Source organism: Ochotona curzoniae, unplaced genomic scaffold (genome assembly GCF_017591425.1).
Source record: "Ochotona curzoniae isolate NIBS_2020 unplaced genomic scaffold, NIBS_Ocur_1.0 contig_66, whole genome shotgun sequence".
Taxonomy (NCBI): domain Eukaryota; kingdom Metazoa; phylum Chordata; class Mammalia; order Lagomorpha; family Ochotonidae; genus Ochotona; species Ochotona curzoniae.
In genome coordinates, this window is record NW_024466512.1 from 22,865,898 (window position 1) to 22,885,240 (window position 19,343).

General features: G+C 38.7%; 1 protein-coding gene across 2 annotated transcripts in view; it reads left to right on the forward strand.

Annotated features, from left to right (window-relative positions):
- Positions 1-17,177, forward strand: part of CHUK (component of inhibitor of nuclear factor kappa B kinase complex) — a 35,408-nt gene extending 18,231 nt beyond the window's left edge. Inside the window, exons 12-21 of one of the 2 annotated variants that reach the window (XM_040992306.1) lie at positions 1,217-1,340; positions 2,070-2,221; positions 4,727-4,788; positions 5,504-5,613; positions 6,758-6,807; positions 11,712-11,808; positions 12,129-12,276; positions 13,008-13,141; positions 15,087-15,186; positions 15,783-17,177. In XM_040992306.1, coding sequence (XP_040848240.1) covers positions 1,217-1,340; positions 2,070-2,221; positions 4,727-4,788; positions 5,504-5,613; positions 6,758-6,807; positions 11,712-11,808; positions 12,129-12,276; positions 13,008-13,141; positions 15,087-15,186; positions 15,783-15,812 — 1,007 coding nt within the window. In that variant the 3' untranslated portion in view covers positions 15,813-17,177. The remainder of the gene's footprint in view (positions 1-1,216; positions 1,341-2,069; positions 2,222-4,726; positions 4,789-5,503; positions 5,614-6,757; positions 6,808-11,711; positions 11,809-12,128; positions 12,277-13,007; positions 13,142-15,086; positions 15,187-15,782) is intronic. The other variant, XM_040992307.1, reaches the window with a different exon arrangement.
- The last annotated feature ends 2,166 nt before the right edge of the window (positions 17,178-19,343 follow it).

Below are 19,343 nucleotides of genomic sequence, written 5' to 3' on the forward strand. Positions count from 1 at the left end.
AACCAGCGCCCATATGGGATCCCGGGGAGTTCAAGGAGAGGACTTTAGCTGCTAGGCCACGCCACCAGGCCCAAAATGGTAGATTTTTAAACCTCTACCAGATTCCTTACTTAGGAGAAGACTTGATTTCCTGATGACAGGAGATTGAAGTTCTATTGCCAGCTAAAACCTACTTGTAAATTGTCCCTTCATTTTCTAAGCATGTTCAAGTATTTGTTTTACTCTATCCTGTGAATACTGCTTAATGTTCAAATATTTTAATTTGTCATGTGGAAAGCACTCTTTAGAAGAAATTGTTTAATCAGTTTATGTCTACACAAAGTAAAATCAAGTAAAATAGTAAAATGAACAACAAATTTGGACATGGAGAACTAAAAATGTGTCATTGTTCCTCTTATCACATCTTTTTGTCCTTAGCAAATGAAATGCACATGATGGGTAATTTGGTAATTTTTTTGTGAATATTCCTGTGTAATTCACAATCAAGGTGTTGCTTTTCATATCTCAGAAAGTGTCTTCATGTCACTTTGCAGTCAGTAGTCCCTCTCCCACATTTACATATTTATTTTTGTTCTGCACATTTAACGTTTTTATGTATTTGTTTTAATTTTATTTGAAAGAGAGATGGAAAGACAAATGGCAAGAGATCTTCCTCCCTTGGGTTCCTCCCAAGATTCCTGCATTATCCAGGTCAGGGCCAGGCTGAAGCCAGGAGCCCAAAACTCCATGCAGGTCTCCCATGTGGGGGACAGGAGCCCAAAGTATTTACATGATTGTTTGCCACCTCCCAGGATGGGGAGTAGCAACATTTAGATCAGAAGTGAAGTAGCACATACTTGAATCAGGCGTAACGATATGGGATGCAGGTGTTCCACATTAGGCCTTATCAGCTGCACCAAATACCCACAGCTCCCCGCAGTTTTCATCTAATTCCTTCCTTACACATAGTTTCCACTAATACTAACATCATACATTAGTGTGGTACATTTGAACCAAAATGTCATTGTAAGCTGTACTCCATGCTTTTTTTTTTTTGTATTTTTTTTTTTTTTAGCTTCATCTGATGTCCTTTTTAATCTTAAAATACTCTCTAGACATCCTATCTCCTTAGGTTCCCTCTGAGCTGTAACAGTTTGTCAGTCTTTCATAAGAAATCATTGGGGGTTACAGGTGCTCTAAACATCTTCTGAAGTATCTCACCTTCTCTTGCCTACAGTACAGGACAGCAAGATACAGCTTCCAATTATACAGCTCCGTAAAGTATGGGCTGAAGCTGTGCACTATGTGTCTGGGCTGAAGGAGGATTACAGCAGGCTTTTTCAAGGTCAAAGAGCAGCAATGTAAGTAGATTCTGTAGTCTGTAAGCACAATATCATGTTCACTATGTGCTCAGGAATTAGTCTTGCCAGTTTTCACCAGTCAGTATTGCATGCAATATTAACATATTGGGCCAATTTGAAATGTAACATTCAGATCAGATTTGTAGAATTCTAAAAGACTGGAATAATTCAGTAGTAATGGCTTGAGAATAGTTGTTTCTGAACAGTTCTATTGTTTTTTTTTTTAAAGATTTATTGGAAAGTCAGATATACAGAGAGGAGGAGAGACAGAGAGAAAGATCTTCCATTCAATGATTCACTCCCCAAGTGAGCGCAATGACCAATGCTATGCCGATCCGGAGCCAGGATCCAGGAACTTCTTCCGGGTATCCTACCTGGGTGCAGGGTCCCAAGGCTTTGGGCCGTCCTCGACTGCCTTCCCAGGCCACAAGCAGGGAGCTGGATGGGAAGTGGAGCTGCTGGGATTAGAACCAGCGCCCATATGGGATCCCGGGGAGTTCAAGGAGAGGACTTTAGCCGCTAGGCCATGCTGCCGGGCCCTGAACAGTTCTATTGTAAGATTGTTTATTATAGACTGTCACAGACAGGAGGTTTTAAGAGACCAACTGTTTCTCAGAGCTTGATAATAGATACTTGGGCTTTGGGCTTCTGGCAGTTTATGTTTTTAAATTGTTTATTGTTTATGAATGCTAATATAGTATAAAACTTTTTCCTTTTGCTATGGTTTAGGTTAAGTCTTCTTAGATATAATGCTAACTTGACAAAAATGAAAAACACTTTAATCTCAGCGTCACAGCAACTGAAAGCTAAATTGGAATTTTTTCACAAAAGCATTCAGCTTGACTTGGAGAGATACAGTGAGCAGATGACATACGGGATATGTAAGTGTTGGGTAACGTGTTTGAAAGAAATCTCTAGTCTCTTCAAGCCATCTGCTGTTTTGTCTTCCTGACTCAAAGCCAGTTTCGTTTACATGTATATTAGAACAGAAGCCAGGATCATCATAAACCATGTCTGTTTTAAATGTTAGCTCTTTTTAAAAAGTTTTTTTTGAGTAACTGAAATTACTTAGCTCCAGAAATGCTGTATAATATAGAAACAATTTAAGAGTCTGAATTTCTACTCTCACTTTTTAACTGATACAAAATCTATCCTGGGATGATTTCTCAGGCAGTATTTGTGTTGCTTCAGAATTCTAATTCCGAATTACAAAATTCTAATGCCGAAATCCTGCCCCTCCCGCGTACCCCACAGCAGTGTGATTGTGTTATAGAGTGAGACCTTTGAGAAGTGATTGGGTCCTCAGTGTAGAGCCCTCTTGTGTGAGTTAAGTCACTTACAACAGAAATCTGAGTGAGACCTTTATGTTTCCCGTCATGTGAGAACATAGCGAGAAGATAGCCACCTATGACTGAAAAGCAGGCCCTTAGCAGACAGCAAAGCTGCAGCATCTTGATCTTGTATTTCCCAGTCCCCAGAACTGTGAGAAATTAAAAATTGTTTATGGTTCCTGAACTATGTGTTTTTTTTAAAGTTTTATTTTTTTGGGAGGGGGAAGTCAGATATATAGAGAGGAGGAGAGACAGAGACGAAGATCTTCCATCCCATGATTCATTCCCCAAGTTACTGCAATGGCTGGTACTGTGCTGATTGGAAGCCAGGAGCCAGGAATTTCCTCTAGGTCTCCCACGTGGGTGCAGTGTCCCAAGGCTTTGGGCCATCCTCAACTGCTTTCCCATGCCACAAGCAGGGAGCTGGATGGGAAGTAGAGCAGCCGGAATTAGAACCAGTGCCCATGTGGGATCCTGGCACGTTCAAGGCGAGGACTTTAACCACTAGGCCACTGCATCAAGCCCCCTCCCCCCACCTTTTTTTTTTTTTTTTTTTTTAATGACAGCCCAACTAGTCCAATATAGCCAGGGAAATTTATGTTTTGTATCTATCTTATAATTCCAAGATTAGCTTTCTTTTCCAATCACCTACAATAGACCCCTTCATTTTTTTTATTGAATACAGTGTATGTTCTCATTATTGGATTACAGGCATTTCTCCTGTAGGTGTACAAGAAAAGTAAAAAAGAGTTAAAAATCAAATAATCAGCAGCATTCTTGTTTCCTTTCATAAAATAAGTCTTTTTTTTTTTTAGGAAACAGATACTATTTATACTTGTCCTTAGCAAGGTATTGGTACCTCAGAATAAAGGATGAACAGTATCCAGTTACAGTGGTGAAAAAAATTACTTTCCAGAGATGGTTTTATAATTGATGTTTTATTTCTGATTATTCATTATATCCATTCTGATGAATGACAAAGCATAAATGTTTTATTGAACTAGCTTTGACTTGTCACAAGGTTACTTTATAACTTAAAAAATATGAGATGATATATATGTGCTGATATTTAAAAAAATCACTTGGGCCTTTAAATGTGATTTTTTTAAGTTGTAGAAAATAGTAAAGAATAAATATTGTCTCGCTTGTGAAGGAATAGGGTATATGTCTATGTGAAGATCATATAGTAAGTAAGATCTCTTAGCATGGATAGTAGAAGGGAAGAAGAGTCTGTTCTCTTTATATTTTTTTATAGTATTTAACTTAAAAATTATATTCATATATTAATTTGAGAGAAAACCATCTGCATTGGTTTCCCAGTGCTTCCTCAACAAACTGTTATAACTGGAGACATTAAAGTAACAGAAATTTGGGAAGCTGGACTGTAACATTGTACTAACAATATTGGGACACACTTAAATAACAGACTGATGGAAGCATGACTCCTTATAAAGGACTGTACTACTGTAGCAACATGGGCAAAATCTGTCAGGAGGGTGGGAGTTGGAGTATGGGGGGGGGAATCCCAGTCTCCACTAAATTGCACCATAAAAATCAAAATTAAAAAAATAACAAATTTGTCTCACATTTGGGAAGCTAAATGTCCAATTCAAGGTACCAGTGAGGCCTTTATCCCCGTGAAACTTATAGGAAAGAATCTTACTTTGTGATCTGCTAGTCTCCTAGGGTTTGCCAGCAGTCCTTGGCTCTCCTTGGCTTGTAGCTGCAACTGCTTTCCTTGTCACATGGCATTCTACCTGAATGTGATTGTTTTCCCGTGTAACTTCTTTTAAGGACATGTAATCAAAGTGAATTAAGTGTTTACCCTACTTTAATGTCAGCGTTAATGTTGCCAGCTGATACCTGTAATAACTCTGTTTCCAAATAAGGTCACAATATGAAGTACTAGAAGTTAAGTCTTCAACTTAACTTTTTAACTATCTTTTTGGGGAACAAATCATAACACATCTTTGTTGGTATGGCAAGGAAACAGGTAGACCAGTATTTAAGGTTGTAACTATTTCTGAAATAACTAATTTAGACTTTTATTTTAAGCTTCAGAAAAAATGCTAAAAGCATGGAAAGAAATGGAAGAAAAGGCTATCCACTATGCTGAGGTAAAAAAAAAATCACTGAATTAATTCTGTATGCTTATTAATGCTTGATGTCTCCCTTGGAAATTATCTTTGTTTTTAGTATATAAAGAATATTTTAGTATATAAAGAATATTTTTCTTGTCATTCCTGAATTTTAGACAATATCTAATAGATGATTTGTGTTTTTAGATATAGGTACCATAATGGATAAAAGTAATGGTTGTGAGCAAATTCCTTAGCTTCTCAATGTCCTCTATTAGGGGTATGAAGATTAGGTGGAGTCAGTTAAATGCCATTGATTTAGTTTTGGATGGCTGCACATTCTGGTCTACTTGACACAGTCCAGTTTATACCTTATATCCCATACTTACCAGAAGTACTCATATCAGTCTTAAAATTGTATCAGTAATAACAATGATTTTCATGACTGCTTTATCTATCTTGTTAGAGACATTTCTTTTGTGTTTCTCCAGAGGAAAAAGTAAATGCTAGTAGCTTGCTGTTATTAGGAGAGGAAAGCAAGAAGTATAGAATAAGTATGTCCCCATCACTTCTCGGCCTTTTGGCTAAGATCAAATGTAGAATGTCATTAGGTGAAAGATGAAATGTCACAATCCAAAGAATTAAAAGGAAAAAAAAACCTAACACAATCTGTGTTTTGTAGTAAATGATCACATTCTATATCCTTAAGGCCTGAGTTTTGTCTGTCACTTTCTACATTTTCATCATATTTTAGGTTGGTGTCATTGGATACTTAGAGGATCAGATTATGTCCCTGCACACTGAAATCATGGAGCTACAGAAGAGTCCCTATGGAAGACGTCAGGGAGACTTGATGGAATCTCTGTAAATATTGCCTTTGTTGCTTGTCTTGTTAGCTGTAATGTTTTTACATTTTATTTAACATGCAGAGAGACAAAAAGAGACAATTCTTCCTTTTGCCAGTTTCCTCCCCAAATGTACATAAACAGCTGAGGCTAGGCCAGGCTGAGTCAAGAACCTGGAGCTAAATTTTAGTCTCCCCTAAATGAATGGCAAGGATGCAACTACTTGAGCCATCATCACTTGTGCCTTTCCAGGGTGCTGGAAGCTGGATTGGAAGCTTAAGCTAAGCTGGGACTCAAATCCCCCTCTCTGATATGGTATATGAGGAACCAAGTTAGAGGCAGAGCAGCTGGGACCTTAACCCGCACTCTGATATGGATCTTAGTGTTGCAAGTAACAACTTAACTTACTGCTCCAGAAAATCAGTTCCTTTAGTTTTCAAAGCTTCTTTTTCATGTGAGTGAAAAAAAGAGAATTAAAACACATCTAAGTTACAGACTATTTTCATATTTACTATATTTCTGGTCCAAGATATTGCTTCCTAAATGTCTGAATTTCTGTAATCACAAGCCAACATTTTTGTCTATTTAAATATTTCTGTTGCTGGAGCTGGCATTGTGGCATAGTGAGTTAAGGTGTCTCCTGTGAGGCTGGCATCCCATATGTGCTCTGATTCATGTCTTGGCTACTGCACTTTTGATCCAGCTCCATGCTAATTCCCCTGGCAAGGCAACGGGAGTGACCAAATCTGTGGGTCCCTGAACCATGTAGGAGACTATAAGAAGTTCCTGACTTCTGGTTTTGGTTTGCCCCTCCCCTACCTATTGTGACCATTTGGGAATTAGACCAGTTGAAGAGCAATCTCTTTGTGTCTTTTTTTCTCTTTCTGTAACTACCTTTCCAATAAGAAAATCTTTTAATAATTTTCTCTACAAAGATGTATTTGTAGTGATAGAATAAAGCAGGAATGAAGTATGCTAAATTTAGCATTTTAAGAACTTGACTAATTCTTGCTTATTACTCAGTAAAATGCATTCTAAAATATTCATTGGCATTATATACTTTAAAATGGGATCATTACACAAAAACCAAAATTGTTCAAGTTGTGGCTTATTGGAGTCATTAAGTTACTGTCACAAATGGAAGCATATTTTCTCTTTTGCAGAGAACAGCGTGCCATTGATTTATATAAGCAGTTAAAGCACAGACCTGCAGGTAAGACACTTATTTGTTAATATTTTGAGATATTTTAGGAAACTCAACAAAGAATAAATTTGTGATATTTCAAGTTTTAAAATTTTACATCTTTAAAAACCTTTAGAGTAAATCCCAGTTTTGGTATTGCCATTGGAACATTTATGGTATGTGCCACAGCTTTAAATGTATGAGAATTTTAGTGATTTGAAAGGGAAGTAATAAGTTTAAAAAGAATTTGATATATGAGATTGAGCTGTGTATTGGTTAGAGTTAGAGGGAAGGCCCTTGTTTTAGGCCAAAGCAGTTTACTTTGAAAAGGATGTGTTCTGGGCTGGTGGCGTAACATAGCAGGTGGAGTTCACCACCTGGCACACTGTCATCTCATTGGTACTGGTTCAAGTCCAAGCTGCTCCATTTGCAGTCCAGCTCCCTGCTAATGGCTGGGAAACACAACAGAAAGTAGCCCAAGTGTTCAAGGCCCTGCTACAACAGAAGAGACACTGATGAAGCTCCTGGCTCCTGGCTTTCGCCTAGGCTAATGCTGTCTGTTGCAATCTCTCTGTTTCCCAATCCAGTGCTCTTTGTAGATCATATTTAGCAGATATAAAACAGAAATTGTTTTGCAAATGAAACAAGAAATCAGTTAAAAGATATATTTATATGAAAGAATAGAGAGACAGAAACAGAGACATCTTCAGTCTACTCTGTACTCCCCAGGTGGCAAGATATTCCTAACTAAAAATTTGTTTTAAAAGCTTATTGAATAAAAGTAAAATATATGTCTTTAATACTCATTATACATTATCCATTAAGTTTAAAGTACGTGTATCCATCCCCCCACTGGAATTTGTGAGCTTTCCCAAAATGACTTTTTTGTGGGATCAGTAACAATATCGAAGATTTGTAAAACTATAAAACAATTCCAGTTTATTCACTTTTTTTTCCTTTGCTTTGGGAAATATAGTTAGTTAAATTATTGCATAAATATCTCTTAAAACTTTTGTTAATTCCTGAAAAACCCTATGGGGAGCTCAAGACATTTTGAGACTTGAGAACTGCTTATTTAGATTGTCCTTTTAGGTGGGAGTTTGGGAGGTAATCCCAGCCTATACAAAAATGTACCACATAATTCAAAATTCAAAATAAAAATATTTTTTAAAAAATTAAAAAAAAAATAGGTTGTTCTTTTCAGAAGCTAGGCTGTTTAGGGCCCTGCGCAATAGCATAGTGGTTAAAGTCCTCACCTTGCATGTGCCAGGATCCCATATGGGCACTGGTTCTAATCCCAGCAGCCCCACTTCCCATCCAGCTCCCTGGTTGTGGCCTTGGAAAGCAGTGGAGGATGGCCCAAAGCCTTGGGACCCTGCACCCGCATGGGAGACCCGAAAGAGCTCATGGCTCCCGGTTTTGGATTGGCATAGCACTGGCCGTTTCGGTCACTTGGGGAGTGAACCATCAGATAGAAGATCTTCCTCTCTATCTCTCCTCCTGTATGTATATCTGATTTTGCAATAAAAATAAATAAATCTTTTAAAAAAGCAGCAGCAGCAGCTAGGCTGTTAATGAAGAGAAATGAAAGAATATAGACTCAAAGGGTCAGTTTTCAGAAGGGGCACATGAGTATTTTACATGCTTGGGACCAAAAACCCATAGTCTCTGAATAATCTGAAAGTTGACTCCAGAAATTAGTAGGAGGGATTAGCCCTGCTGCCCTTGATATTGTAAGGAAAATGGGTGTGGATACAGATTATTTTGTGGCAGAAGAGATTACAAGGTCACGATTCTGCTGCCTTTGGCTGCTATCAGGAAGCAGGAAGTGAGGTTAATTGTGTAATGGAAGATGTGATGACCTCCATTGTGGATTTGAGGAATGTGCTAAAGATTCAAAAGCTAGTGTGTGCAGTGGAAGATGTTGCTGATCAGGAACATATATCAAGAATCTAGAGTAGAAGTGAAGTCGTGTTAGTTGTTGTAACAATAGAGTGAACAAATTCCTTTCTTTTCCCCTTTAATCATTATTCATGTCTTCTGTTCAGTGAGTCAGATCTTGCAGGTGAAGGTGTACAAAATTAAAATGTACTGATCCAGTCAGGAGCTTTGCAGTAACCCACTCAGCATGTCAGCAGAATGAATTTACTATGTAGATAGTCTCTTTGAACTGACAGTCGCCTTGACTGGTTAAGACAAGTTTTTGTCTATCATTAAGGTTTATATAATCTCATTTGGTGTATGGTCTCTGGTGTATTTTCTAGCTTAGAGTTGAAACTTTTACTTAATTGAAAATTGTGTGCTTGGCATAATAGCCTAGTGGCTAAAGTCCTTGTCTTGCCCGTGCTGGGATTCCATATGGGCGCCAGTTCTAATCTTGGTGACCCTGCTTCCCATCCAGCTCCCTGCTTGTGGCCTGGGAAAGCCATTGAGGATGGCACAGGGCCTTGGGATTGGGCACCTGTGTGGAGGACCGGGGGAGGCTCCTGGCTTTGGATTGGCTCAGTTCTGGTCACTGTGGCCGCTTGAGGAGTAAATCAATGGACAGAAGGTCTTCCTCTCTGTCCTCCTCTCTGTATAATTACTTTTCCAATAAAAATAAAAAAATCTTAAAGAAAATAGTGAAAACCAACTTCCTTATTTTTCCTATGTAGAAGGCTGAAGTTCTGTGGTCTTTGTCTAAAAAAGCTAGTTATATGAGAAAGCTTTGGGGCTTGGTATGTGGAAAATAGGAAGGAATGCTTGGAGAAGAGCAGTTTGGGAGCCTCATCTCTGGTTTGTAGTGGTGGAAGAGTGAGAGATGTATGGGGAGTAAAGTTGAGTTATGGAGAAAATCTTTGAAGTTAAAACAAGACAGCTTCCCCCTCTCCAAGATTTATTTATTTGAAAGGTAGAGTTACAGAGAGAAAAGGAGAGAGGAATGGGGGGAGCGCCAGCTTTTCCATCTGCTAGTTCACACCTCGTGGCTGCAGTGGGCCAGGCTGAAGCCAGAAGCCTTGATCATCATCCAGGTCTCTCACGTGGATTCAGGAGCCCAAGCCGGGAGCCTTCGCCTGCTGACTTCCCAGATGCATTAGTAGGGAGCTGGATTGGAAGTGAAGCTGCCAAGACAATATTCTCTCCTGCTGTTGTAGGTGGTAGCTTAACTCAGTACAACCTAATTCCAGCTCCAGGTCACAGCTTTCTTAACTTCCTTTGATATTCCTTTCATAGTTTTTGCTTTGGTAAAATGGGGGTTACCACAGTAACCTGATTATAGGACTGCTTTGAGAATCAAAAGAAAAAATTATGAGTAAGTATTAATAATAATAGTATTCTTGCATTCAGGTGTAATTGTTCATAGAAAATACTAGCATGATACACATGAGCAATTTTCAGCTCTTTTAAACTTAGGTAGTATTTTGTGAATGATTAATGGTAATTTTTTAACTGAAGTAACATCTAAAATTGTAAAACTTTTGGTGGCTCACAGCAATCCAATTTGAAGGTATCTATTATCTACCACTGGCTTTAAGATGTCATGCTGCCAGGGCTGGCACTAGAGCATGGCAGGTTAAGCTACCACCTACACCACCAGCATCCCACAAAGATGCTGGTTGGAGTCCTGGCTATTCCACTTCGGATCCAGCTCCAATCTAGTGTGCCTAAAAAAGCAGTGGAAGATGGTCAAAGTACTTGTACTTTGTAAGACCCACAAATGAAGCTCCTATTTTTAAAAGAAAACCGTTATGGGCCTGGTGCGGTAGCCTAGTGGCTAAAGCCCTCATCTTGAACATGCTGGAATCCTATACGGGCATCAGTTAATATCCTGGCAGCCCTGCTCCCATCTTCCCATCCAACTCCCTGCTTGTGGCCTGGGAAAGCGTTTGAGAATAGCCCAAGGTCTTGGGATCCTGTACCTGCGTTGGAGACCAGGAAGAAGTTTCTGGCTCCTGACTTCGGATCATCTCAGCTCCAGCCGCTGTGGCCGTTGGGGAGTGAATCAGTGGATGGAAGATCTTCTTCTCTGTCTCTCCTCCTTTCTGTATATCTGACTTTCCAGTAATAATAAATAAATCTTAAAAAAAAAAAAAGTTGTTCTACCTCAGACCTCAGACCTCAGACTGAATGTTTAGTGTTTCTACTGATCCCTTTATTTATGCCATCAGGTTTAATTTAAGACAGCTTTTGTCGAGGTTTTTTGTGGTCTTTGAGCAAATGAATAAACAAAATTTTAAGCAATAGTTTGGGGGCGTTAAAATTGGATGAATGTCCTGTGTTTCTAAATAAGTGATGTTAATCATCCAAGAAAAATTAGTCTATGACAGAGGCTGAATATGCATGTGGAGTTTGAATTAGGGTGAGTTAAAAATAGACAAACGTGTTCTCGAGCACAGGTCACTAATGTCTTGGAAGATCCAGGAATAGATTTTTAGGTGTGTGCTTTAAACATGCACAATCATAGCTTAATTACTTTTTAAATTTTATTTTTATTTGAAAGGCAGAGTTGCAGAAAGAGAAAGGCAGATCTTCCATCTGCTGATTCACTGAATCACTGCCCAAATGACAGCAGTGGCCAAAGCTGGGCCAATCCAGAGCCAGGAACCAGGAGCTTCTCCCAGGTCTCCCGCATGGGTGCAGGGCCTGAGTACTTGGGTCGTCTTCCGCCACTGTCCGAGGCCATTAGCAGGGGGCTGGATGCAAAGTGAAGCCACCAGGACTCAAGCTGATGCTGCAGGTGGAGGCTTAACTTGTTCCACCACAGTGCCCGACTCTAGTTTTGTTTTTTGATATATAGCTAGAATTAATTTTGTATAATTTTAAAATAATCTGTCTTGACCTAGTTCTTAATATAGATGAAGATAGTTATTAAGGTTTTCAGCAATTTTTTGTTTGTTGGCTAGTATGTTTAATGCAGAAGAAAATTTACATATGCTGACTAAAGTGTTTTATAGATCACTCTTACAGCGACAGCACAGAGATGGTGAAGATAATTGTGCATACTGTGCAAAGTCAGGATCGAGTTCTCAAGGAGCTATTTGGCCACCTAAGGTAGAAAAATCATTTATTTTCTAGTGTAAAACCAATAAAGCTAGAATATTTTATCATATTCCTTTAAAAACATAATACCTTCATTGGTAAATGTACTAGACTCAGGAATCCTGAGTTCTAGCAGTACTTTGGATAGCATAGCCAATGATGCGTACATAGGTTTTTCAATGTTTTGTTTATATGCGTTGCTTTGGGGATCAGTCATCAAATCCCATGCTGATTATGGCTAATTTCCCTAGTTCTGAGTTTGGCAGTATGATATGAAGTATAATAGTCTTTGTGCTTGTGTAAGTTATCTGACACTGATTTAATTTCTCTAGCAAGTTGTTGGGCTGTAAGCAGAAGATTATTGATCTACTCCCCAAAGTGGAAGTGGCCCTCAGCAACATCAAAGAAGCTGACAATACTGTCATGTTTATGCAGGGAAAGAGGCAGAAAGAAATATGGCATCTCCTTAAAATTGCATGTGTAAGTAGCTTAATGAGTTATTTAAGGTGACGTTGAGTGGATGTTCCCTGCAAAAGGGATTTTTGTCCGCATGAGCTGGAGCCTCTTAAAGATAGATTTTGTTGTGGGTTGAGTTTCACGTTCCTTTCTTGGTGTCTTGCCTAGTAGTTGAGATGCAGGATGTTATCCTACTACCACTGTCCTTCTCAATTCTCCTGTCTTCCTGCTCTTTCTAGCTCAGGACCACTGAGTTCAAGAAACCTGTCCTTTGTTTCATTGGGTATTAGAGGGACAGATACATTTTGTTTCAGTCAATGAAAGACACCATGGGGCCGGCATTGTGGTGGTGCAGATAAACCCACCACCTGCATTGCCAGCATCCAATATGGCACCTATTTGAAGCTCCACTTCCGATCCTTCTTCCTATTAATGCACCTCAGAAAAAAAGAACAGAGACCCAGACAAAGTTCCTGGCTCCTGGCTTCAAAGCATCCAACTGCAGCCCTTGTCACCATTTGGAGAATGAATCAGCAGATGGAAGATCTCTCTCCATCTCTCTTTCTTTTTCTCTGTAATTCTACCTTTCAAATTAATAAATGAATCTTTTTAACTGGATGTAGTTTGATAAATACTCCATGTGTATAAAAGTGGGGAAATAAATTTAAGACTGAGGAATATGGTATAAGAAATTGTGTGAGTCAATAGAAGTGCTTGCTTCTAATCTTTTGGTTTTGTTTTTCTTCTCTGTTCAGACCCAGAGTTCTGCTCGATCTCTTGTAGGATCCAGTTTAGAGGGTACAGTAACCCCTCAGGCATCAGCCTGGCTTCCCCCAACTTCAGTACAACGTGAACATCCTCTGTCATGCGTGGTAACTCCTCAGGATGGGTGGGTTCACTTTGTAACAATAGAGTTGTATTCCCAGAATGGTGGTGGAAGAAAGCTGTAAAGGGTGGTGGCCAGGGTGGTCCTCAGTGCCTGCAGACTGAGTTGAATGTCCCTTGTAATGATCTTGGGTAATTTATTTGACTTCATAAATGTTCAAATTCTTCACCTATAAAATGAGAATGTCTGTAAGTACTCTTCTGAAAGTTCATTTGAGGTATATGGGAAGAAAATAGTCAGCCAATGATAATTATTTTAAGCTCAGTCCAAGTTTTAAGTTTTTTCTCTGTTATTGGCTTATCAATCTATTTTATCAAAACCTATTCCTTTCTTTGTCATTTATCTGTGTAAGAAAGAATGCTGCTTTTTGCATTTATCATTTTGAGTCCTTGATTACCCTTCTAACAAATTGTTAAGAGCTACTCTATTTCATAACTTAGCATTGCAAAGATCAGTCTTCTTTCAGGGTCTGAAGTTAATTTTGCAATTGAGAACTCAAGTTTGAATCTTTGCATTTCTTTTATTAATTCCTACTCTTCTGCTAAAATATGAATACTGTCCATTTCTGTTATTTTCTCAGCATAAGATATGCCGTATGCAGGGCCTGTGGCTCTTTGCTCGCTTGTGTATTGTTGCTTTTCTCACAACTCATGGAGACCTGTACGGCACCAGCATTTTCTGGAAGCTCTGCCCATAATTAGTTTTGCAGAAGTGCAGCCATGTTACATCACTGCTCAGGAGGCCATGCAGCTGCATTCTGTGTGCTGCTTTTATGAGAGGAAAGCACATGGCAGGAAAGCAAGCTGATATCAGGTATTTTGATCTTTTTTAAAGAAAGCAAATTCCAGGGTAATTTGGGGTCATTATAGATTTGGCCCAAATGAATTACATTTACCACTACAGCACAAACTATAATTTACTACATAGGCTTTAAGAAATAGTCTGTTAATCAGTCATAGGAAGTAAAAGTTAAGATGATTTTTTAACATTTTTGCTTTTGTTAAAGGGATTTCGGTTTATTAAAGGATGTTAATAGATAAAAATGTCACCTCTACAGAAATAATTTCAGCTTAAAGGTTGTGGTTCTTTGTAAAAGTGTATCTGACAGTATTTTAAATATGTCTTCAAGAAAGAATACATTGTAACAGAAAACTGATTTTAATTACAGTGTACCTTTGATACTTAACTATCAGGGTTAAGAATTATTGGCTTGATTTTTCTGTTAAATAAGAACTGAATCAGAATTTATTTCTAAGCTAATAGTACTTGTTATTCATAGCCTAGAACTGGCTAATAGAGGGGGACTGGTGGTTAACAGAGGGTGAGGATACAAGCTATATAGAAAATAGAAACCAGAATCAAGATTTCCTTCAAATATAGACTTCAGGGAAACTTTTCTGTCTGGGCTTGCCTATCACACTGTTTCTTTGGCTGTCCTGAGAATTCTGCTTGTTTGTCTTTGCATGGCTGTTATCTGTAGCTTCCAACCAGATCTTTTACCTTCTCTGATCTCTGTGGCACAGATAGTACTTTTGTAGCTTTTTTCCTACATTTGTCTGTGAAGTAAGCTTGTTGATGCTTTTACCACTTGCAAGAAAAGGAAATATTCCAGAAACAAAGGCCTTTCCTGTCTGTGCCCAGGATTCTTTTTTGTTTGTTTATTTGCATCAGTGGGAAAAATGTTTTATATAAGTGTTACTTTCATTTCAGAGAAAAATAATTATATTGGACTTACCATTAGAGTTGGGCAGAGGCAGTAGCTTGGGTAATGCAAGACACTGCCTGGGAGGAGACGGGTCAGGAAACTGAAGATACCAGGAGTCACTTGTATTGGGTTGCTGGGTTGCAAAAAGGGCAGGGATCCTTCTGTCCTAGAAGATAAAAAAGTAACAGAAATTGACAGGCTTCTTTATTGAACTTCAAAAGGTTTTGTTCTTTTATCCCACAGAGAGACTTTCACACAAATGATAGAAGACAATTTGAATTGTCTTGGCCACTTAAGCACTATTATCCGTGAAGCAAATGAGGAGCAGAGCAGTAGTGTAATGGTGAGTTTTGTATGGACATGGATGTGTGCTTGAGATATGTTGGGTGTAAAGTGCTTAACTTTCTAAGCTAGTCTTTATCTGGCATTCAAGAATCATATGTAGGGAATAGAACTCAGATGAAAGCATTGAGGAATATCTTTAAACTCAAATCCCCAGATGTTGTTACTCAGGGATATATTACTGTTGTGTCATTTGGGGTCAAGATGAGTTAAATGGTAAGCTATTGTTTTATTATGTGACCACTGATATGGAATGATTTATACTCCTTTGTTTTAGTGATCAGTTTTCTCCAATAAAATGGGACTTATACTGCAATTCCAATATATTATCTGCTCTGTATAAAATGAATTATGTTAACATAGTTCTATTTAATAACAATGCTTATATTGAGGTTTGTTTCGACTATTGATTTGTTAAAACTTGTAGAAATTCCAATAAAGTATTCACTAAATTAACTTTTACTGCATTTAGTCTTGAAATGTCAACTCCATATTTACTCTTTCATTAATAATAATATACAAAAAACTTGCAAAAGTTAAACCCGTATTCTTACTGTTTACAACATCTAATTGTAATTTTCTCATGCCTTGTTTTAGAGTCTAGATTGGAGTTGGTTAGCAGGATAATAAGCCACTTGTTCACTGACCCCAAACCTGTGGAAGTTGTTGCTGCACACATTGGAAATTTCTCACCCATCTTCAGATATGTCAGCTGGAGAAATGGCAATGATCATAAACTACGCCTGATTTTAAAAGCACAATGCTTTGATTTTGAATATTTTTAATGTCTAAAACAGATAGGATTTTATATAGAAGTCACTGGACTTGATGAAATATGTTTTAATATCTAAGCTACTTGTGATAATCATTATGACCCATTTTTCTAAGACTTTGGAAAACATTATTTATTTAACTGACTGAAAGTTCCTTTTAAAGTTTTTACTTTTGATCTTAAAGCCAAGCTTAGAGGAAACCTCATTTAGTGTTTTGGCTACCTGTGGTTCTGTGGAAGAAACTGTTCACAAATGCACTTCGTGGCATCATAAGGAGTGTTCTCAATTTTTAATTTTTACAGTTCTCATCTTACAGAAGGGATTGTGCATCTCTGCCTTTACTACCAGTTGACTCTTAATCATGGTGTGTGTTCTGTTAATATGTATTTAAGATGTACATTTAATAATATCAGAGAAATGTCTGTTAATTTATAATGTATTTGAAAGGTTATAGTTATGAGTTTTTTCACTTGTAAAAATGATCATTTGTTTAAACAATATTGTGTCTTGTGATATGTTTATACATCTATATATACATATGTATATATGTCTGCACTCCTTTGTAATTACAAGCCCAAAAATCTAAAAAACTATGAAAGCAAAGTTTTTATCCCATAAACCTGTAACAAAACACTTGCAAATATAATCTAGACTGACATTTATTCTACTTATCCCATTTAGTGTGAATATCGGTTTATTTTGCTGCAAAAATAGTCACATGCCTGATCACTGCAGGGAGTGAGAGGGGTGCTGCCAGACTCGGCGGAGGGCTCCTGTAGAACGGCACGTGCACTGAGTTACCTTCCTCAAATCTGAACATTTCATATTTGTGACGTATCTGGCTCCACAGATAAACGACTGTGGGTCTCTGTTATCTGCTAAATAATTTTAGAAGCTATTATTTGGGGTTTTTTTCTTTAATGTGAAATGCTTTTATATTATAGTTTTTCACTTTGTGTATTAAATGATTTTTAAACTAACTCTTGAACTTCTATTCATTATAATAGGTTTTTATAATACAGTATTTAAATATGGTTTCGGAAAATGTGAAGGTTTCAGGAGGTAATATTGGAGCTCTGAATAAAGCAATACTTTCTCTTTACTTTCAGAGGTTAGCCCATGATCAGTATAGGGAAGCTTCTTTCAGTGACTGTCTTCCTCTGATGTCAAAAGTCATGTTTATATCTTGTCCTATAAATTGATGTCATAGTCCTCTCCATTTTGCTAACAATGTCATTTTTCCAGTGACCCAAATGTGAAACCTCGTTGTTTTCTCTCATAGTTTTTAATCATCACTGTTTCTCTGTGGGTTGCTCTGTCCATCTACTTTGCATCCATAGTTACAAAAGTTTTTGGGTTTTTTTTTAATGTATTGAAGAGAAAATCAATAGCTGCCATGTACTAGTTTACTCCCCAAATGCGCTGGGTATGAAAAGAGGAGCAAGAGCCAGAAAAGCAAGCCTCATCTCTCAGGTGGGTAATGGGAACTCAGTTACTTGAGGACAGTGCTGCCTTCAGCATCTGATTGGTTGGAAGCTGGAGTCGGGAGCCGCAACTCAACCAAGGCACTCCAGTGTGTGACATGGGTGTCTTGATCACTAGGCTAAATGCCTGCTCCCCAGAAGGTTTACATAGTAAATACTGCTGGATATTTCCTGCTTGAAAATTAATAAACTAGATGGCAAGATCAGAAACATAGGCTATACAATAAAGGTGCTTATTTAGGGTTCTATGATCATTCATTTTTACTTTTTATTTATTTATTTATTTATTTTGTTTGAAAGCAGTTAGGGAAGAAGGGAGAGAAACAGAGATCTGTCCACTGGTTCACTGCTCATGTTGCCCAAGGCAGGAGTCAGGAACTTCATCTAGTCTGCCACGTAGGTGCAGGGATCCAAGCACTTGGCCTACCTCTGCTTCTTTCTCTGGTGTATTAGCAAATGCCTAATTGAAAGTGGAGCAGCTGGGACTTGAACTAGCATGCATATAGGACAGTGGCATTGCAGGCAGCAGCTTTACTCACTGTGCAACAATACAGACTCCAAGGATGCATTTTGAAATACCACTGTGTGAATTTGTAAAGAGATCTGCTGTAGAGTAGTGGCCATCTTGAGATGTCAGGGCAGTTTGATGCAGGACCCTGGCAGGTGTTAGGAGTAGGAGTGGACTACTGCAGTGAGATTACCTCCAAACTGTTACTTTGATGCAAACTGGACTCTACTCTTTTTTGTTCAGTCACAACTTTCTGAGTTGAGTGGAAGTTGTGAAATACACATTGCATTCATCAACCAAAGGAACACTATGCAAAACTCTGAAAATACATCCAGAAAACACAATGGCTCTAGCAAGTTATTTGTTTTTTGGAAGTAGAACAGCTAAGCTCTGCAAATGCCATTTATCTGGAAGAAGGCTCCCACCCTTGCTGTGAAATAAAAAAATCAAATATGTGATACTGGTAAGTCCTTTATTAAAGGAAGTGATTGAAGTGATGTGGTAACAGTTGCTTTAATGAGGATAACCTTAGGCCTACAGTTTTGTTTTGCTTTCTTTTTAAAACTTTCAGTATTTTTCTGTTGTATCTAGATGTGTGTGGTGAAGTATTTTTATTGGAAAGGCAGATTACAGAGAAATAGAGACAGATCTTCCATCTGCTGGTTCACTCATGTGGCCACAATGGCCAGAGCTCAACCAGTCCGAAGCCAGGAGCCTCTTTCGGGGTCTCCCACATGGGTGCAGGGTCCAAAGGCTTTGGGCCATTCTCTGCTTTCCCAGGCCACAAGCAGAGAGCTGGATGGGAAGTGGAACTGCCAGGACATGAACTGGCACCCATTTGGATCCTGGTGCTTGAAGTGATTGCCTTATTGTTTGTCGACTACTTGGCTTTCCTGCCTGTAGTCTGTCTCCTCTCAGGCACTTTGCAGATTCATTGGCCTTGGAGCACTGCTTCCCCTCTTCCTCTGCACGACAGGCTGGAAGCCCTAGCAAACCAGTCAGCCTGATCAGCCGTGGCCTCAGCACAGCCTTGCAAGGCAAAGCCATTTCTGCCCAACCTGCAAAATGGACTGGGCTTACTTTCCTTGTATTCATCCATCTCTTGCCAGACTCCACCCTTTTCCTTTACCCTCTGTGTTCTTGGTAACATGTGCATGATGCAAAATTTTTAAAAAGTACCAAAGGATGCAGTGACATTTCTGTGTGCATGTCCAGTGGTCCTCTCAGCACAGTGCATTCCTGAGTTTCAGAATCTGGTCCTATCCCAGCCCGTGGTGCCACTACTTTGCAGCCCATGAGGCCTCTGGAAAACTCCAGCGCTCATTGTTTCTTTGGTCCTCCAGGAGGGCTGCTTTGTCCCTCACATCATGTGCTTAACCCACTCTGTGTCTCT